General features: G+C 41.2%; 2 protein-coding genes across 9 annotated transcripts in view; one reads left to right on the top strand and one right to left on the bottom strand.

Annotated features, from left to right (window-relative positions):
* The first annotated feature begins 150 nt into the window (after nt 1–150).
* Alg11 (ALG11 alpha-1,2-mannosyltransferase) lies at nt 151–12,662 on the top strand. Its single transcript, XM_005087635.4, has 4 exons — nt 151–240; nt 1,079–1,309; nt 4,298–5,229; nt 9,991–12,662. The coding sequence occupies exons 1-4, from the start codon at nt 197–199 to the stop codon at nt 10,260–10,262; spliced, it is 1,479 nt and encodes a 492-aa protein (XP_005087692.1). The 5' UTR covers nt 151–196; the 3' UTR covers nt 10,263–12,662.
* Nucleotides 12,663–15,067: 2,405 nt separating this feature from the next.
* Nek5 (NIMA related kinase 5) overlaps nt 15,068–21,625 on the bottom strand; it is a 50,994-nt gene continuing 44,436 nt past the window's right edge. For 4 of the 8 annotated variants that reach the window (XM_040733526.1, XM_040733525.1, XM_040733529.1 and 1 more), the window contains 2 exons: nt 18,773–18,881; nt 15,068–15,463 (listed from right to left, as the gene is read on the bottom strand). In XM_040733526.1, the coding sequence (XP_040589460.1) occupies nt 15,310–15,463; nt 18,773–18,881 (263 nt within the window). In that variant the 3' untranslated portion in view covers nt 15,068–15,309. The other 4 variants (XM_040733531.1, XM_040733528.1, XM_040733532.1 and 1 more) reach the window with 4 other exon arrangements.

Here is a 21,625-nt window from a genome sequence, read left to right as displayed (position 1 = left end):
GCTCCCCCACGCCCATTACCACTGTGGTGCGGCCCAAGTGGGCGGGCCCATGTGCGCCCCGCCTGTGGGAAGCGGCTATTGGGCAGCCCGTAGGAAGGCGTGTAGGCAGGATGGGCGTGGCTATAACGCACACTGGAACCAATAGGGTAGAAGACCAGCTAAGGGCTTCCGGGCTGCGAGGTTGGGGGTGGGCAAGATGGCGGCGGACACCGGGAGCTGGCGGCTGTACGCGCTGCTGAGGTGAGGAGCTCGGTGGCCTGACCTCACGGGGTGGAGGTGCTCGGGGAAAGCCCAGCCAGTCTCTGCCGAAGAGCTGTCTACGTCGTGCCTCAGTTTACCGCGGATGTTAACGCATGCCTCGCCGCTGGCCGAGCAGCTGCTTGCTTATCCGTCGTTGCCGCTTCTCTCTCTGCTTCGTAAACCGCCTGGTTAACTCTCTGCCTCTTGACCATCTGTTGACTGACTCTTTCCCGTTTGGTGCTTAAATTGTAAATACATTTTTGAAGATAAACATCGTTTTCTATGTCAAAACTAGGAGATAGAAATAACTAGGAACGCTGACCCCCCGGTTACTACCCCAGTTGTAATAGTTGTGTATTTCAAAAGATGCCCCTGACTTATGAAGGCCTACGGAAGCTCTGTCAACACCTTCGTACTTTGTCAGGTTGACGTTTTAGAGGTAGCAGCGGGGCGGTGGTGGAGCACACCTTTAATCCCAGCACTCGAGTGGCAGAGGCTGGCGGATCTCTAGAGTTCGAGGCTGCATTGTAATGGTGGTTTGATGAGCAATCCACAACTTTAGATTGTAGTTGCCTTTCTTTAAAACCTTTTAATTAAATACGGGTAAATATTGGCTAGGAATTAAATGTTTACCTGGCATGTATAAGGCCCTGAATTCAATCACCACCACTGGGGGGGGGGGTATTAAAACTCATTGGATATTTTATTGTCACACTTATAAGCTACAGAAATCCTTTCTGATACTAAGATAGTAAGCAAAAATGTGAAAGTAAACTTTAATCTGTAGCCTTATTTTTAAATTGACAGCAGACTGATTTTCACCTTTTATGTATTTCAGATTTTTTTATTCACTATTCTTTCCTGGATTGATTATATGTGGAGTTCTGTGTGTATGTTTGGTCATTGTCCTTTGGATAATCAGGACACATCTACAGAGAAAGAAAAAGTCAGTCTCAACCAGCAAAAATGGAAAAGAGCAAACGGTGATTGCATTTTTCCATCCTTACTGCAATGCGGGCGGCGGAGGAGAAAGAGTTCTCTGGTGTGCTTTGAAAGCCCTGCAGAAAAAGTAGGTATGCGTCTTTCCTAGCTAATACTGCTGCTTGCCTCCTAAGGGCAACTGTCTTTTACGTTTGGCACAGTTTTACACAGCTGTCCTCCTACCTTCTCTAGAGGCTAAAACAGGAGGATTATTTGAAGTCGTAAGCCAGCCTGGGCAACATAAGGAGAACCACCTCTGCAAAGGAAAAAAGAAGCTAGCTTTTAAAACATGCTCTTATTTCTCAGATAAGCTACCAGAGGACTCATGTGCAAATCCCATCACCCACCTGGCAGTTTAAAACTGTCTGTACTCTGGTTCTAGGGGATCTGACACCTTTGTACCAACACACATAAAGTAAAGTTTTTTTTAATTTTTTTGAAACTACATAAACAAAACCTGCATGAGACTAGACCATTTAGCATCCCGTCCTAGATGGAGAGGGGCTCCTAAGGCCCTACCCATTCAGTTAATGCTTGCTGGAGGTGAGGCACTCATGGTTCTTTGTGCTGTAGACTAGTAAGTTGCCCTTGTTAAAGTACATAAGTCTCTGCCTGTGCTCACACAGGCCACCCTAGTTAAATGCCCACACACCAGAAAAACACATGAAGGTAGGGAAAAAAAAAAAAAACCAAGATTTGTTGGGACAGGGAAGATGATAAAATATGAGGGCAAGGGATATGATCTTTGTGTGTGTGTGTGTGTGTGTGTGTGTGTGTAGTAACAGTGTAGAAAATAATTTTATTTATTTCTACTTGGTTTTATCAAGACAGGGACTCATTATATAGCTCTGGTTATCCTGGAATGCACTATGTAGAACAGGCTGACCTCAAACCCACAGAGATCCTTTGCCTCCCAAAGGAGGGATTAAAGGCATACACCAATGTGTCCGGCTAAAAATAATTTTGTAAAAGTGGGCAAAAACATAAAAATATCTGGGGTTCACCTGGAAACCTATCCAGGTGAGAACATATTCCCAGATCCCCTTAGAAAAACAACCCCAAATTGTCTTAAATGCAAATAACTTTCTCCTTAGTTGGCATGCTTTTTAACTGAGAAAGATTTGCAATGTTTACAAGAAATGAAATAAGTATATAGTTTGGGCAAGCATTTGTGTATACACATGTGCTCATGCATGTAGAGGCCCAGAGCTGATGCTGTGTTTCATACTCAGTCGCTCTCTGCTTTTTATTGAAGCAGGAACTCTGTCTGAACCTGGACCTCAGAAATCTTGCAAATCTAGCTAGCCACCTTGCCCAGAGAGTCCCGTGTCTCTGCCTTCCAGAGTGCTGGGATTACACACAGCTGCCACTATTTTTTTTTCTTTTTGGTTTTTCAAGACAGGGTTTCTCTGAGCCTTGGAACCTGTCGTTCTGTAGACCAGGCTGACCTTGAACTTACAGAGATCCACCTGCCTTTGCCTCCCGAGTGCTGGGATTAAAGGTGTGAGCTGCCACCACCTGGGCCAATGGCTGCCACTTTTATGTGGGGTCAGGGGTTGTAAACACTGGTCCTCACATTTGTGTGGCATGTACTTTATCCCCTGAGCCATATCCTTGGCCCAAGTTTATAGTTTAATAGTTAAATATTAATGTAGTTTAATATAATCAGGATATAATTATATGTGTGTGTGTGTGTGTATATGTGTTACTTATAATGTGTTTAAGAGAATTGCTACATTATAATTAGTTAAGTAGCTGAGGAAGTCTGTCTGAAAATTGGGGTACCAAAAAAGGGAACAATATGTTATAACTACTTTAATTTTTTTTTATTTTTATTTTGTGCTTGTTATAATCTGCATGTATGAAGTGCTCGATATGCATGCACTGCCCACAGAAGCCAAAAGAGGGCATTGGATCCTTATGAGCTGCCACGGGAGCACTGGGAACCGAACCCAGGTCATCTGTAAGAGCAACAAATACTCTTAACCACAAGACATGTCTCCAGAGCCAGAAGTTAATTTCTTAAAGGAATAATTACCGATCTCCAACCAGTTAAACTTCATTATGTAGAAATACATATTTAGGGGCAGTAAGGGGGGAAAATACTAAGTAATGCTTTAAGATTATGATTCTGTCAAGGCTGGAAGGGTGGCTTAGCAGTTAGGAGTGCTTGCTGCTCTTCCAGAGGACCTAAGGTCTATTCCCAGCATCCAAATTAGATGGTTTATAACTCCCTGTAACTCTAGTCCTAAGGGATCTAACACCTTCTGTCAGTACCACACACACACACTTTGACTTTTTTATTTTCTGTAGTTCTAAAGGTTGAACTCAGGACCTTGTCTATGATGAGCAAGTGCTTTACAACTAAGCTACTTAAAATAAATTTTTTAATATTTCCTACAAGTGAAAATCTCTCTCATTAGTATGTCAGAAATTTCTGTTAGAATTTGCTCCATTTAAAACCCATAGTAGACGAAATAGCAAGTAATTAGACAACATGATATCTTAATCTCATCAAATGGCTGTAGCATAGTGCCTTAGACTGGATAGTTTATAAACAAGAGAAATGCATTACTCGTAATCCCAGAGGTTGGGAAATCTACTATCCAGACCCAAAGGATGTGACTCACTTCGTATGTCGCAGCTGCTTGCTGCATCTTCATGTGCTGGAGTGAACAGACTCCTTTGGTCCTCTTATACGGAACCACCAAGGGTCTGGGTGTGGCTCAGGGGTGAAGTGTGTGGTACACCTGTGCAAGGTTCAGTCTTCAGCAGCAAAAATAAATTTACAAAAGCACAATTCCTGATAATCCCATTGTGAGTCCCTTTCCTTTTGTGCCACTCAACCAGCGACTAGATTTCAACTGCAGAATTTGCAGGTGACAATCAAACTACAGCACATGGTCTCATTTCAAAAATTAAGAGTAAAAACCCGAAGGAAGGGAGAAGTCAATATAAATGCAATAAATGAAAAATTTTTAGTATAAAAATTTTAGTATAAAAATAAGCTTGCTTGTGCCTATAAGGAAATTGTAACGTTTGGCTTAGGTTTAACCTAAATTACATTTTGTTCCAGGTATCCTGAAGCTGTTTATGTTATATATACTGGTGACGTTAATGTCAGTGGTCAACAGATACTGGAAGGTGCTGTCAGAAGATTTAACATCAAGTTAGCTCACCCAGTAGAGTTTGTTTTCTTACGGAAACGCTACCTTGTGGAGGATTCTCGGTATCCCCACTTCACATTGCTAGGCCAAAGCCTTGGATCCGTTCTTCTTGGCTGGGAAGCTCTGATGCAGCGTGTTCCCGATGTTTACATCGATTCAATGGGATATGCGTTCACACTGCCTCTGTTTAAATATGTAGGGGGCTGCCGAGTTGGGAGTTATGTCCACTACCCCACGATCAGCACTGACATGCTCTCTGTAGTGAAGAATCAAAACACTGGATTTAATAATGCAGCTTTCATTAGCAGGAATGCTCTCCTCAGCAAAGCAAAGCTCATCTACTACTATTTGTTTGCTTTTATTTATGGTCTTGTTGGTTCTTGCAGTGATGTAGTCATGGTGAATTCTTCTTGGACACTAAACCATATTCTCTCGCTGTGGAAAGTTGACCATTGCACTAACATTGTTTATCCACCTTGTGATGTGCAGACATTTCTGGACATCCCCTTACATGAGAAAAAGGTGACCTCAGGACATTTGCTGGTTTCCATTGGCCAGTTCAGGCCTGAAAAGAATCACACTTTGCAGATCAAAGCCTTTGCTAAGTTGTTAAAAGAGAAGGCAACTGAGTCACACCCTTCTCTTAAACTTGTCCTTATTGGAGGGTGTCGAAACAAAGATGATGAGCTTCGAGTATGCCAGCTGAGAAAACTATCTGAGAATTTGGGAGTCCAAGAAAATGTGGAATTTAAAATAAACATTTCATTTGATGAATTGAAGAATTACCTGTCTGAAGCAACAATCGGGCTGCATACCATGTGGAATGAGCATTTTGGGATCGGTAAGTTTTTCTTTCCCACAGGTTGTTTTCTACTGCAAGGTATGCATTAAGGTCCTTGTCTTAATTACTTTTCTGCTGTGACAAACACCATGACCAAGGCTAATTATAAAAGAAGCATTGGGAGCTCATGGTTTCAGAAATAGAATCCGTATTAGTAGCACAAAGGCATGAGGGCAGAAAACAGCTAAAAGCTTATATCTTAATCCACAACGTAGAGTCAGAGAGAGAGGCAGAGAATGGTGCCTTTGTAATGTGTACTCTTTCTCACCAGCTGCCTAGGTCCCACCACTGTCTCAGCCCCCAGATAACACACGAGACACTATATTAATTATGAAGCTGTTGGCCATTTGTAATGTTTTCTTGGTGGCTCACTCTGACTTAATTATTAACCCATAACTGCTAATCTGAGTATTTCCACATGGTCTTCTCTCACCAGAGAAAGGGTCCAACCTCTTACTCCTTTGGCATCCGACATGGTGACAGACTGTGCCTCTGTTTCCCAGAATCCTCTTAGACTCCTACTCTCACCTATCTTGCTTCCCTATTGGCCAACAGTGCTTTATTCACCAACCAATAAGACAAACATATATACAGAAGGACTTCCCCCATCATCTCCTCTTTTCTGTCTAAATAAAAATAAAGTTTTTAACATAGTAAAATATATAACAAGGCATATTAAGCAAGAACTATAAATACAATATTTAGTCCATTAACATTTAGCAAGATTTAAAGAAAATATCATCTATCCTATCTTTGTGAGTCTAAAGTCTTATATGTAACTTATCTTTAATCCTAGTTAAGGAAAACTATAACCATAACTATCTGTCTTCAACTCCATTCAAGACCACAGAAAATTAATATATAAACTCTAGAACTGACAGAGACATCTCGCTGCATGGACAGTTACCTGAAGCTCCTCTGTAAGGTTGGAACATCCATCTTTAGCCCATAGGCCACAGTGTATCTGGCAGACTTCTCAGCAAAGTAGGAAATTTTAAACTGTCTGCCTGCGTTGGCAGTTTGTCAATTTTCTGTCCTGCAGAATGTCTGGCAGATTCTTCCATGAAGCAGGAACCCTGAGACTGTCCCATCTCAGTTTTGTTTTATAAGTTTAGCAGTCGCTTTCCTGTGGGTCCTGCATGTACAGTTTATATAGCATACAATCAAACAATTCAGGCAAGAACAATTATTTGCCCAAATGACTAATCTTACCATGTTGAAAGCAAACTCCATAAGGAGTTTCTTCGATGCCCATCTTCCTCTCAGACATAATTGGTATGCCCGGAGTAGTAGTGTCTCACTATCATGAAAAACCCTAAGCCACTAAAATGCCATATATTCTGTAAGACTTTGAAAGGTTTGAAGAATATCTATCCATCTCAAATACATCTCTGTATATCTAAAAAAAAAAACCCTAACTATAGGTTTTAACTGTTATAGGTAACTATCTATAATGTGTACTTAATTATACATTTCGTTTTAAAAGAGCTATATAAACACAGTAAATAAGAGGAGAAATATATATCATAAAATTGACCTTAAATTTGTATCCATAAATGAGATCCATTCCAATACAAAGTATTCATTTCTATACCATTATCCCCTTTTTCCCTTTAGAAAGAGATTGACTGTGATCATTACCTTTTATAAGCAACCCCATTTAAATGAAAACAAAAATTTATAAACAATATTTGGAAATTTAGGTGTTGTTCATTCCAAACTGCTTCCTTCTGGTTGGGGGCACTGTCCATACCATGGGGATCAAGACAAAACACAGAAACCTGGCCAGGTCCTTGTTTTTGTAGTCTGCACGACTGTATCGTCCCAGCTATTTCAAATGCTGGACTGCCTGGGACACTGCTTCAGGGGGAGAGTCTTGCTTCATCAAACCATACTAGTCTGGAGGGAACACACAGCTCCTCCTTTACTGTGGAAACACAAGTAAAAACTTTTCCCAGGTAACCTGTCCTTATATTTAAATTTAGAAGTCAAAGCATTTTTAAAATATATAAGTTGGATTATTAATTTAGCAGCATTGATAATCAAATGTCTTTTAGCAGTTGTTGCTCTTTCCACAGCAATTAAACAAAGACAACATAATAGCTTACAGTATCCAGACTCTGTGTATTTTCCATCTTTACATGACTTTTTTATTACTCTATTTCTTTTACTTTTATTTATTTATTTTTTTCTCTGAAATAGGGTTTCTCTGTGGAAATCTGCCTGCCTCTGCCTCTGGAGTGCTGGGATTAAAGGCTTGTGCCACCACACCTAGTCATTATCCTGTTTCTTTTTCCTCTTCCATGCCTACATATATTTTTAAACACACTATAAACCTTTTAGAGGTTTTACTTTATCTGAATCTGACTTTACTGTAAATCTTTATGTTTTTCTGGCCACGTGTCTTTATCTGCTAAAGATAAAGATGGTGGGCCTAAGTTTACTGCCAGCACTGGCTGTGTAAGTCTGCTTGTCTCTAGCAAAACAGTGCCCACCCGAGAAAATGCTGCTACCAAGAAGCTGTGCTTCTGTCTGTTCTTTTGTTTTTAAAAATTCTTTTTAAGCTTTTGTGAAGTGGAAATTTGTGCCACACGTTGAGGGCACCAGTCTTTTCAAATGTCAGTGCCTGCCCTTCCAAGGCCACAGCTCATAGTCCTGCCCCTCTGACAGACTTCCTCCAAGACCACAGCTTGTAGTCCTTCCCAAACAATTCCACCCACTGGGAACCACATATTCAAATACATGAGCTTGTGGAGAACATTCTCCTTCAAACCACCACAGTTCCTGTGATTGTTCTAGAAGTCCCTACTAAGGCTGTAAGTCACTAATAAATCCTTTAATTCATATACTTAGTCTTTCAGTTCTGTTCCCTTAGAGACCCCTGACTAATACAGAGCGACAGGCAGCTGCAGATGTGTCAAAGATCACGGGGGGGGGGGAATGAGAGTAAGAAGAGCCTCAGTAGAGAGCTGAGCAGGCTCAGGTGAGCAGACAGAAGAGGAGGCTGCAGACATGGTCATGGACTATGCTTTGCAAACATGGAACTGGGGTTTAGTGACACAAAGGAAAGGAGCTGGGCCCCAGGCTGCACACTGGGGAAAGAAAGAGGCCATCAGTGACCTAGGGAAAGATCAGTGGAGTAGAGAACAAGAAGCAAAGGTGAGCCGTGGTAGATGGAGCACTGAGTTACAAGACAGCACATGGAGTCTGTGAATACAGACAGCATCATTGCGAGGTCTGTTTATGAAAGGAAGTGAAATTAGAGTACAACTAGGGAAGGCTGGATAGAGTAATTTATACCTTCACATATGTCATGTGGCAGGCAATAACCAAAACTTACCCAACTCCACCTTGCTGTTGAACACAGGCAACTGTATGTTTCGTGAGCAGCAGCACGCTTTACTTCTCAAAGGTTGTTTACATTTTACTTTTGTTTTCTATCTTTCTGATACGTGTTCATCCTTTATCATCTTGGCAATATTGTGTAGTCTTCTACTTTATGTAGTATGTTCTTTCCCCGCTCCACTGAGACAGGGTCTCACATAACCCAGCCTGGCATGGAACTTGCTGTGTAACTAGGGATGACCTTGAACTATTAATCTTCCCCTGTCTTCCTCCCAGTGGCTAGGAATATAGGTGTGCACCATCATATATTGTGTTCATTGTGGTGCTAGAGTTCAAACCCAGGGTTTTGTGCATGCTAGGCAATCACTACCCACTGAACTATATATCAGCCCCAGTGTACTGACTTTATAGATTATTTCTGTAGACTTCAATCTATTTGTTTTTTAATCAAGAATAAAGCAGCATTATTATGACACTTTGAGGACTAAAAGACTTAAATGCATAGTTCCTGGGGAGGTAACTCACTGAGTATATTGCTCACTGTGCAAGCAATAGGACCTAGGTTAAGTCCCCAGCAACCATGTAAAAGGCATGTTTGACAGCATACCTGTGATCCCACAACTGGTGATAGTGGTGGAGAGTCTAATGCAGTGGTTCTCAGCCTTCCTAATGCTGTGACCCTTTAATACAGTTCCTCATGTTCTGGTGACCCCCAACCATAAGATTATCTTCATTGTTATATCATAACTGTAATTTTGCTACTGTTATCAACAGTAAATATCTATATTTTCCAGTGGTCTTAAGTGATCCTTGTGAAACGGTTGTTCGACCCCCACCCCCAAAAGGGGTTCAATCCACAGGTTGAGAACCGCTGGTCTAGTGAATCTGTAGCTCACTGGCCAGACAATCTCAACAAAACAGTGACCTCTAAAATCAGTGATTGTGTGGACAATCAGTGGAGAGCAATAGAGCAAGCCGAAGTCAACCTCTGGCTTACATGGGTACCTTCACAGGCAAGGATATACACACACACACACAAAAAAAACAACCTTAAAATTGTTTTATTTTGTATCATGTTAAATAAGCAAATTTCTAGACTCACAAATATTTAATCAAATGTTTCTTTCTGAGCCGGGCGTTGGTGGCGCACGCCTTTAATCCCAGCACTCGGGAGGCAGAGGCAGTTGGATCTCTCTGAGTTTGAGGCCGGAGGCAGAGGCAGTTGGATCTCTCTGAGTTTGAGGCCAGCCTGGTCTGCAGAGCTAGTTCCAGGACAGCCTCCAAAACAATACAGAGAAACCCTGCCTCGAAAAACCAAAAAAAAAAAAGTTTCTTTCTGGGTCTCAGGATTTTTTTAAGGTTTGTGTTCATCAAAAACTTAAAGATTTGTGTGTTTTTTGTTGTTGTCTTTGTCAGGAATTGTCGAGTGCATGGCAGCTGGCACAATTATCCTTGCTCACAATTCCGGAGGCCCAAAGCTTGACATTGTCATTCCTCATGAAGGACAAATAACTGGATTTCTGGCTGAGAGTGAAGAAGGCTATGCTAAAACCATGGCTCATATTCTCTCTCTGTCTGCAGAAAAGAGGCTTCAAATCAGAAGGACTGCTCGAGCATCTGTGAGCAGGTTTTCTGACCAGGAGTTTGAAGTGTCATTCCTGTCTTCTGTGGAGAAGTTACTCATGTAATGCCAAATCTGTAACATTCTAGATACTTTCTACAAAGAGGAGCTGGGGATGTGGAGCAGAGGTACAGCCTGTGCTTGTTGTGTACAAGGTCCTGTGTTTCATCTCCAGGATCAAAAGTAAGAGGAAATGCTTCATTTGGAAACACCTCCACATGTAAATATTTTCTGAATGCATTCCCTATTGTAATAAAGGGAACCTGAGCAATATTCTCAGCAATGTGTGTGTGTACACACACACACACATACACACACACGTTAGTATTTAACAAAATGACAAAATTAACTGTATGGAAAAAATAATCTCATGTAGCTTAATGTGCATTAGTATTTTGTCTCAAAATCTGAACAGTGTAAATCTCAGAAAAAATTATCAATCAAATTTTTATATACTCATCCTTTTTTTAAAATCTCTTCCTTTCTGTTTTAATCCTTGAATGGTCCTGCCTGCACCTCCCAGAATGTAAGATTGTAGGAATGCACTAACAAGTGCAGTGGATGATGGAACCTGGGGTGTCATAGAGGCTAGACAAGCCCTCTACCAACTGAGTTACATCCTAAGCCCCACATCCCATTTTTCAAATCACTTTACTTTAGAAGATAACTAGCTAGGCTTGTATTTGTTTTATGATGCTGGAGATAGAATGTAGAGCCTCGAAGTGTGAAGCAAGAGTGGGGACATTTGAATTCCTAGCACTGAGCCAATCTCAGCCAAAGACTTCCCTCCAGAGGAAAGGAAGTGCTGAGAGAAACAGAAGGTAATCGCTGGCACTTTGAACTTTATACTTATATTTTTGGAATAAATTCTGTTTGAGGGGTAAGCTTAGAGTGAGAGATTAAACCTAGAGCCACGCTCATGGCACACAAGTGTTCTAACCAGTGAGTGCTTTCCCCCAACCTGGGAGTCCTGGCAAATAACATGGCTAACCCTTTTAAGTGTACCTAGTAATTTTCTTAAAGGCAAAAGCAGCTTCAAACAGGCATCTCTAATACTACTCCAAAGCATCCATCAAGAGATGGAATGACTGATTTCTTCATGGGTATGTACAGGTAGGTTGAAGTTAAAACACAGGCAACAATGTTTCCCATAACTAGGTTTTGGGTTTTGTTTAGAGCTTACCACAGCTCTTTTCTACAGGTTTCTCATCCTTAACAGCCCCACCCACTTAAAGCTAAAAGGCAGCCTCAATTCATTCAAAAGAATATCAAGCTAAGTTGCTTTTCTAAAACTGACCGAGTCCTATCATGTTGCCCCCACAGTGTGAAGGATCCTGAGTTGGCATTTTGGAAAAAGTGGCAGGTGGTAGTTAGCATACAGGGCTGGACCTTGCCTCACCATTTACAGATACCTGACCTGCTAACACTAAAGCTATGCCTTAATTTTTTTGATTCTTGGGTGTTTCATCTGAAATCAAGCTGTTAATAACTTCAGAATTGTGATACAAGATATGAGGTGTATGAAGCTACTCTAAAGATTAAGCATTGCTTTAGTAAAAGTAACAACCAAAGATACAGTGACTTGATTGGGGAAATGGTGTATGGGGTGTGTGTCGGGGTGGCTTTTAGGGAAGAAGGAAGGAGGTAAATAAAGGAGAGAGGCTGGAAAAATAAAAATGTCTGAAAAAGCCACAAGGAGTCATACTATTAACTACTAAACAATAACACAAAAAAACCCTGTAATACATGTATGCATGTATTAAATAATTAAATAATTTTAATGAAATAAACTTTTCTCATGTGGGCTGATGGTACTTCCTCCAAGAGCTAAAGACCACCTAACAAAAATCATGGTTATGACCTGGTGTTCTGACCCTCAGCCCACTCTGCTATTTTATGGTTAGTCTTTGAGATAAGATTTGGTTAGAGCTCACACAGCCTACCCATCCACACAAAACAAAATAGGACTAAAGATTATAGAAACTGGAATGAAGAAAACAGGATGTGATGTAAGAAAGGATTCTGTTACACTAACTTTTCAAAATTATTTTCTTGTAGCCAAAGCATAAAATACGGTTTGCATGTATATTCTTTCCGTGTTCCTAACAAGGAACTGCAGATATTTATTTTTTTACTAGATTTCAGGTACTGTGTAAAATATCAAAGCTCATCTTTAACTGTTTTGAGTCCACAGCAGTGGGGATTCACATTCCTATTTACAGTGTGATTGCACAACTGTGAAGTATATGTTACATAGTCTTTGTATATTTATAAAATATTGTGATGTACAGCTATTGATACAAAATCCACTTGTATCTAAATCTGATGGGTGATTTCTGATTCAATTAAAATATTTATTTTTCTACTTCCTCTTTCCCCTCAGACTCTTCCTACCCCTGGAATTCATGGTTTCTTTTTCTTTAATTATTATTGCTACATGTATATGCAAATAAATATGTAAATGCAACCTGCTGTGTCCCTTTGGTGTTGTATTTGTTTTTAGGGATGACCACTAATATTGGATAACCAAGTAGGGAGGGGGCTTATCCCTGGGGAGAACTAATTCTCTCTCAGCAATCATTAATTCCTTGTAGCTCTTAATCTAGGGAAGAGGCTCTCAACCTGTAGGTTGAGACTCCTTTGGGGGGGGGCACTTATCAGATATCCTGCATAGTATTTACATTACAATTCATAACAGTAGCAAAGTTAGTTATGACATACCAATGAAATAATTTTATGTTTGGTGGTCACAACACGAGGAACTGTATTAAAGGGTCACAACATTAGGAAGGTTGAGAACCACTGATCTAGGGATTGAGCCATGTAAGATTTCCTCATCCACTTTGACATATCAACCGGTGTGGTCATTGTTCAGATCTTGTTTAGACATATTGTTGAGACTTTGTGGGTGTAGATTGCCAGTCTGTCATATCCAAGAGAATATTGAAACAGACTACCTGGTCCTCTAGTTCTTCAAATCTTTCTGCCCCTCTCTTCTAGAATGTTCACTGAGCCTTATGTGTAAGGGTTGTGTTGTGGATGTATCAGTTGGGACCCGGCACCCCACAGATAGGTGTTCTCTACACTTTGACCAGTTGTAGCTTTCTGCATCTGCTGCAAAGGAGAAGCTTCTATGAGCAGAAGTGAAAACTACACTTACCTGTGGGCATAAAGATAAGCTTTTAAAATGCAGTTAGGAATTATGCTGGTTTATGAAAGTGGCAGTAATACATTCTCCTCCAAAACCCATGACCTCACTATCCAGGTATGACTTATTTCCCTTCTCTTGAGTGAGCCTGACATTCAATTTGGCAGCCATTGGTTTCCACCAGTATATAAGTACCACTATTGCACTTTTGGAGACAGTTTACGCTGGCCATTGTGGCTTATGGACATCACAACTGAGCAGGACTAATGATTGCTCCACTCCCTTGGCAGCTGGCAAAGCACCTTCTAAGTAGTACGAAATCTAGTTCTCAAGGAGGAAGCTTTCCAGTCAGATCACCTTGAATCCTGAAAGCCTTATGCCAAAGTGTATGATGTCTTCAGCAAGAGACTTACCTTCAACTCTGTTAGGTAACAAGGGCAACAGCAATAACCCATGTTTCCAAAGTCTCTTGATCTCCCATGACCAACAACTCAAAAGGTTTCTGGTACCTGCTACTAAGAATTTTGTTAACTGGTCCACGGTCCTTAGGGGAGGGGTGAACATTGTCCCAAAGAAGTCCTCTTAGCAGCCAAACCATCTCTTCAGCCCTTTATAAATACTTTGAGTTAGAAATAATTATATCTCACATACTTTGCTTTGGTGTTGGGAGCCAAACCCAAGTTCTTATGCATGTTAAACACGTACTTTTCCTCTAAGCTATATCAGCAGCCCCTATATACCTTATTTTAATAATTTCCAGAGTATTTTACAGGGTCATCATATAAGCAAAACTATGATAAGTATCAATGTTGTTAATAGTACTTCCAGAATGTGTTTCAGAATATTATGTAAAGTATCCTTGACTCCAAAACTTGCTTTGAATAAATGAGAGTGCATCTGTGTTCATGTCAGTGAATACAACAGAAAATTAGTTTCTGCAATTCACCTCATTTCTCCCACTGTCCTTCCTCTTACCTCTACTCACCCCAAAGTATAAGATCACCCTATCTTTTGGAAAACAACAGCTCCAGTATTCTATTGATATTTGTTCCGTTGGACTCTGTAAATATTACAAGACACCTAGAAGGGAAGTGAAAGGGTTAATACAGTTTTATTACCATTTGAACAAGGACCAATGTAATAACTGCCATACATTGCCAAAACTTTTTTACTTTTTTTAAGGTTTTATTATGTATATAATGTTCTGCCTGCCTGCCAGAAGAGGGCACCAGATCTCATATAAATGGTCGTGAATCACCATGTGGTTGCTGGGAATTGAACTCATGACCTGTGGATCAGTCAGTGCTCTTAACCTCTAAGTCATCTTTCCAGCCCCAAAACTGCTTTTTCTAATAAATTTTATTTTAAAGACAAACACATGGAGATAGGAACAAATAGTTTCAGTTTAATAGAGCTAAGCTAAAAACAGCATTCATCAGGGTTGTCCCTCAAGAGCATAATCAGGGCAAAATGTGTAAACTCAGTAAGACAGTGGATTTTTCTTTTTTCTTTTTTTTTTCTTCTTTTTTCTTTTTTGGTTTTTTGGTTTTTTGAGACAGGGTTTCTCTGTATTGCTTTGGAGGTTGTCCTGAAACTCACTCTGTAGACCACCAAGCTGGCCTCGAACTCATTGAGATTCTCCTGCCTCTGCCTCCCGAGTGCTGGGATTAAAGGCATGTGCCTCCAACATGTGTCCCTGGTTTTTCGAGACAGGGTTTCTCTGTGGCTTTGGAGGCTGTCCTGCAACTCGCTTGGTAATCCAGGCTGGTCTCGAATTTACAGAAATCCGCCTGCCTCTGCCTCCCGAGTGCTGGGATTAAAGGCGTGCGCCACCAACGCCCAGCTCCCTGGATTCTTCTTCAAGGACATGAATTCCTAGCAATGAGAAATACGTTATTCATACTTGCACATTTTGACTGGCATTGATTAGACAGGCCAAACTCTAGCTGGACCTTCACTGGAGTTTCTAGACTTGCAAGTTTATCCTTTCTTTCTCTCCTGACTTTTTGGTATTCTTGTAGGAGCTGGGAGCCTCTTCCCTTTCTTCTGTGGAAGTTGCAAGTTTTTCTAGGGATTCTATTATTTCACTTCTCAGCTCATCTTCAGATTCTTCAAATTTTCTGAAATAATAAGCAGTCAAAATCAGTGTTATGATATAAAAGCAGTAATAGAAAAACTAGTTTCCTCTCTCCCTGTTTCCACTGAGTGTTATGCAAGTTGGATTTTCATCAGATAACAAATTAATATAATATAATATTAACTTGGCTTGGGGAGGGAAGTATGTAACTGAATGTGTGCGCAGACACAGATGCAGGTGCCTGTATACATTCATGCAGAGGCCAGAGAAGGATGTGGGAAGTTCTGCTCCATCACTGCATTATTCCTTCAAGACTGTCAACAATCGTACTGTCTCTGCTCACAGCACAGGACACAAGCACACAAAATCACACCTGTTTTAAGTGGGTACTGGACTCCGAGCTCAGGTCCTCATGCTTATGCCTACCTAGAAAAGAAAAGCTGACGTATAACACGTTTACATTGGGCTGGGGGTGTGCCTCAGTTGGTAGAGTGCCTTCCTAGCCTATGAAGTCTACCCCTTGATACATAGCACTGATTAAAGATGGTGGCACATCCCTATAAACCCAACACACAGGAGGTAAAGAGAGAAGATACATAAGTTCAGGATTACCCTTGACTACACAGCAAGTCTGAAGCCAGTCTTGGATTCCTGAATCCCTGCCTCAAAAAATGAAAACAACCCCCCACACACAAAGATTACACTATGAGCAGTCCCATGTAGTTTGGGTATAGTGTTTGTTGACTATGACAAGAGGTCATGTGAATCAGGCATAGTTGTACAAGCCTTTAATCCCAGCACTCAGGAATGCAGAGGCAGCTTGAGTTTGAGGCTAGACTAGTCTATAGAGCGTGTTTCAGGACAGCGAGGGCTACCTACACAGAGAAACCCTGTATATAAAAACAAACAAAAGAGGCCATGTGGCATGACTGGCTGACCTACACCATGTAGGTTTGTTTAAGTGTACACTATGAGGTAAACACAAAGATGAGATCACCAAACAGTACATTTCCAAGAGCTAGTCCTTTTATTAAGCAATGTGTAGCTATAATTAACCAAAGGAGGCACTGGATGAATACAGAGATATGATGGCTTGCCTTAGTAATTTATGGCAACGATGATCTTAGAAAAAATATTTCCCCATTCCTAGGAGTACGAGACAGCATAGGCCATCATGAAATGGACTGAGAAAGCAATGGGGGACCAAAAAGGTGACAAGGGACAAGAAGCTCACACAGTCTTCCAGAAAGCCCAGCCCTGGAAGAGATTAGAGTATGTTGTTGTTGTTGTTGTTTTAAGTGTGTTTAGATGCTTGAGAGAAAGCAGTACAGATGGGAATCCCTGCTGATACACATTTCAAACTAGTTCTAAACCTGTAATAGAAAGATGGAAAATTACAGGGCTTGGGGAAGTGAGTAGGCCATGAGATAAAACTCTAATGAAGAGGACATTGTTTTTATAAAAGGAGCATGACAGTATTTTTCCATTCCACTCGGTGAGCACAGAATTAGACAGTATCTTTGAACCCAGGACTTAGTCTTCGCCAGACATCAAGTCTGTTAACATCTTGATCTTGAATTCAACAGACTGCAAAACTGTAACACTTTCATCAATTACAAGTAACCTGCTCTAAAGCTTTTTGTCTTAGCAGCCCAAACACTAGGATCTTTTTTTATTTTTTATTAGTATGTGTATGAATGATAAGTGTATGGTAAGCATGCGGAAGTTAGAGGACAAACTTCCAAGAGCCCCCCCACACACACACACACCATTACCATCACCATATTACAATGCTAGCAGGGATGGTGGTATATTCCTATAATCTCAACAATGGAGAGGCTGTGGCCTGAGAATTACAAGCTAAAGATGAGCCTAAGCTGCACACCAAAACCCCATTTCAAAAAACAAAATCAGAAACAAACCTAAGTTCTCATACACACTAGGCAGGCATTCTTCCACAGAGCTGTGTTCCTTGCCCCTAGTCTCTAATTGTTAAAATTAAATAATTTAAAATGTAGTCTTCACAACGTAATTATATATAATGAAGTTCTTCATGGTCTAATTCAGCTATTTCTTGTGTTTTCAGTCTCTTATAGTAGATTCTGAGTGGCTGTATTTGACTTTGTTTTGAAAGGGGGGTCTCATCTGGCTAGATGCTGTTTTTACATTTCAATTATGAAGTCATTTTCATTTCTCCTGAAAAGGGTGTTTGATATCTATTTCTTCTGAGACAGTAGGGGTAGTAACATCCTTTAACATTACTCTTATGCTGGTTTCTCAGTGTAAGAGTTTCCTCTTTAATCCCAGCACTCGAAAGGCAGAGGCAGGCAGATCTCTGTGAGTTCCAGACCAGCCTAGTCTACAGAGCGAGTTCCAGGACAGGCTCCAAAGCAATTCAGAGAAACCCTGTCTCAAAAAAAATGTATAAAGTCTTAGGTTCAGTCCCTATTGCTGCCAAAAGACAAAAACTATATCACTAACAACTGTAAAGTTAAGTGGTACCTTTAGAAGGAAATTGAAACTATTGCAAAAACCCTTTTAAACCACCAGGCACAATGAAACATGACTGTTCCCCACTATAGGGAGAGATGAAATAGGAAGGGCATTTGAAATGATTTGTCTACAACCTAGCAACATAGAAAGATCAATCCTGTTACGGGGGGGGGGGGGTACGGGAGAAGGGGAGGGGGAGGGAATTGGGATTGACATGTAAAACAAGCTATTTAAAATTAAAATAACAAATTCATCATCAGTGCACAAATAAAGAATATATGGATATATGTGTGTGTGTGTATGTATTGGAATTTGGGGGGTTGGAGGCTGCTTTTTGTTTGTTTTGAGACAAGAGTTTCTCTCTATAATAGCCCTGGCTGTCCTGGAACTCACTGTGTAGACCAGGCTGGCTTCAAACTCAACAGAGTTCTACCTGTGTCCTGAGTGTTTGCGTTAAAGGCATGCACCACCACCAACAGGCATGCATATATAGTTAATATGATACAACTCATCATTTAGTGGGGGGAGAGTTGAGGCAGGCTGTCATGTAGCCTGAACTGGCCTTAAATTTTCTTATAGCTGAAGATAACACTGAATTCTTGATCCTCCTGCTTTCCTGCCTATAACTTTCAAATGCTGGGATTATAGATGTATACCCCGGTGTAAAGCTAGCTTATGATTCAACCCTAAGACAGAAAAAAATTCTGCTAGACACTGACATACATGCATCACTGCACACACACGCACACCACAGAGAAGTGGGGAGAGGGGACATAGATCAAACAAATCCATTTATGTTACAAAATTTGGTCCTCTTAAGTAGGCCATCTTCTGTCTCACTTGCATATGACCTACTCACATATCACCATCCGATCCTGGATCCAGTTGTGCTTCATCCACTACAATGCCAGAGGCTATTTCTGTCTCTTTCTGGTCTTCTATAGGAAGCTGTGGTTTTATCATTGCTACTGAAAGAAATGGTAAAGATTAAGGTAGACTCATCTATGCACTTGAGGAACAACATATGCCCACAATCCTATGGTGAATGCCATTCATGATAGCAAAGCAAGGCACCGGTAGGGATGCCAACAGATATATGTTGTGGTTTGGGTGTGAAATGTCCCCCACAGGCTCAAGTGTTTGAATACTTGGGCCCCAGCTGGTGGTACTAGGTGGGGAAGATGTGGAACCTTTGGGAGGTGGTTCCTAGAAGGAGAAAGTGGATTGCTGGGCAAAGAGCCTTGAGTTTTATAGTCCAGCCCTGCTTCCTGACCCATCTCTGCTTCCTGGTGCTCTGAGGTGTGCAAGCAACTGCAACATACTCCTGCCATGATAGACGGTGGCTCCTCAAATTATGAACCAAAAGAAGTCCCTTGTCCCGTAAGTTGCTTCTTGTTGAGTGTTTAGTATCAGTGATGAAAAAGCAATTAATGCAATATTCAGTTGTTTGGGGCCGAACACTTTTTTTTAAAGATCAGACAGAAAAAGACAAAATTAGCCCATTTGGAGGTTGCATAGAAATTATTGGAAAAGTATGAGTATCAAAACAAGACTTGCCCAAACTGAACCATCCTTATTCTCCTCCATTTCTATAAAAGCAGTGTATATCTGTGCTTTATTCACACAGTGGTGTGGCCTGCAGAGCAAACTGAAAATCCACACATCCAGACCTTCACCATGCAGTGAGTCTCTGTGTTCACTCTCTCAGATAATAACTGAAAATCCACACATCCAGACCTTCACCATGCAGTGAGTCTCTGTGTTCACTCTCTCAGATAATAACTGAAAATCCACACATCCAGACCTTCACCATGCAGTGAGTCTCTGTGTTTACTCTTACATCTCAGATAATAACTGAAAATCCACACATACAGACCTTCACCATGCAGTGAGTCTCTGTGTTCACTCTCACTCTCTCAGATAATCTTCTTGATCTGGGCATGATAACATCTGCCAGGAACACAGCACTTGGGAAACAGAGGCAGGAGGATAAACGAGTTTGAGGCACCCTGGGCCATACAACATCTCAGTTACTTCTCTTTTGCTGTGACAAACACCAAGGTCAGTTGCCTGCTTGGATAGGTTATGGTCCCCTCCTTGCATTATATTTGCATAAGCTTTTATTATTTTTTTAGGAGCAGAAAACTCCATAGGCCTTTTCCTTTCACAAGTTACAGGATTAACCGAGTAGGGTCCACCCTGAGAATTCCACTGCCTTTGTTCCATTTTGAATCTAGCCTCTTTTCTGGAACAAGCCTTGGCTCTAACATTAAACTTTCTGGTGCTCTTTTGTACTTCAAACTGTACATTTTGTATTTCTTTTGGCCCTGTTTGCTCTTTTCCATTATACAGCTGCATACAGAAAAATTACTAATAACCACGCAGCAGAGTCAGCGGTCTTGAAATCTCTTCTGTAAGTGAAATTAGTCCACAATTCTTCAATTTAGTCATAGACATACTCTTAGGACAAAGACAAAAAAGCAGCCACATTCTTCACCAAAATATCACAAGGATAGTCTCTAGCTGGTACTAATATTGTCCACATCTAAAACCTCTTGAGCTCTGCCTCCATGCTCCACGTTGCTCTCAGCACTGTGGTCTTCCAACTTCCTACTATTATGGCCCATTAAGCTCCACTTATAGCATTCAACCACTTTCCTAGTCCAAAGTCCCAAAGTCTTCCACATCCCTCCAAGAAACAGAATGGTAGGACCTGTCACACAATAGCCCACAACCCTTGACACCAACGTCTGTCTTAGTTACTTTTCTGTTGACATAACAAATCATCACGATCAAGGAAATTTACAAAAGAAAAAGTTTGAGCCATGTGGTGGTGGTGCACACCTTTAATCCCAGCACTCGGGAGGCAGAGGTAGGCAGATCTCTGTGAGTTTGAGACCAGCCTGGTCTACAAGAGCTAGTTCCAGGGCAGCCTCCGAAGCCACAGAGAAACCCTGTCTTGAAAAACCAAAAAAAAAAAATGTTTAATTTTGAGCTCATCACTGCAGAGGGACAGGCAACATGGTGCTGTGGTGCTGGATGTGTAGCTGAGAGCTTGAGATACAACTGGGAATAGCATGAGCTTTTGAAATCTCAAACTGTGCCCTCACAAGAGCACACCTCCTAATCCTTCCCAAACAGTTCCACCAACTGGACACCAACTATTGAAATGTATGAGCCTATGGGGGCCATTTTCTGGGGCTGGGATGACAGCTTAGAGGGAGAGTGTGCTTGGCAGTCATGAAGCCCTGTATTCCATACCTAGCACCATTAAAATAAACAGCACAAGTGGGGCTAGCTAAGTGGCCCAGCAGACAATGGTGCTTGCTTCTGAGTTTGACAACTTGAGTTCCAATTTGAGTTTGATTCCCAAGACCCTCATGGCAGAAGAAGAGAATTAAGAACTGAGTCCCGCAATTATCCTCTGACCTCCATATGCCATGGCATGTGCACATACACATACATGCTAAAAAATAAAGGAATGTGGAAGAAAATCAATATGCTATTTTCCCTTAGGAAAAGAACTAGAGCCAGCGGTGGTGGCGCACACCTTTAATCCCAGCACTCAGGAGGCAGAGGCAGGCAGATCTCTGTGAGTTCGATGCCAGCCTGGTCTACAGCGCGAGTTACACGACAGCCTCCAAAACAATACAGAGAAACCCTGTCTTGAAAAAAAAACAAACAAAAAAAAAAGGCTAGATTGAAGAGAGTA

Source organism: Mesocricetus auratus, unplaced genomic scaffold, assembly GCF_017639785.1.
Source record: "Mesocricetus auratus isolate SY011 unplaced genomic scaffold, BCM_Maur_2.0 Super-Scaffold_100031, whole genome shotgun sequence".
Lineage (NCBI taxonomy): Eukaryota > Metazoa > Chordata > Mammalia > Rodentia > Cricetidae > Mesocricetus > Mesocricetus auratus.
The sequence above is the reverse complement of the archived record's forward strand: the minus strand, read 5'-3'. Positions and strand labels throughout refer to the sequence as shown.

What these genes read in the sequence shown, in the direction of transcription:
- Alg11 (XM_005087635.4), top strand. Translation starts at nt 197, where the DNA reads ATGGCGGCGGACACCGGGAGCTGGCGGCTGTACGCGCTGCTGAG. An exon ending in CGGCTGTACGCGCTGCTGAG is followed by an intron (nt 241 to 1,078) that starts GTGAGGAGCTCG and finishes TATGTATTTCAG; the next exon opens with ATTTTTTTATTCACTATTCT. An exon ending in TTGAAAGCCCTGCAGAAAAA is followed by an intron (nt 1,310 to 4,297) that starts GTAGGTATGCGT and finishes ATTTTGTTCCAG; the next exon opens with GTATCCTGAAGCTGTTTATG.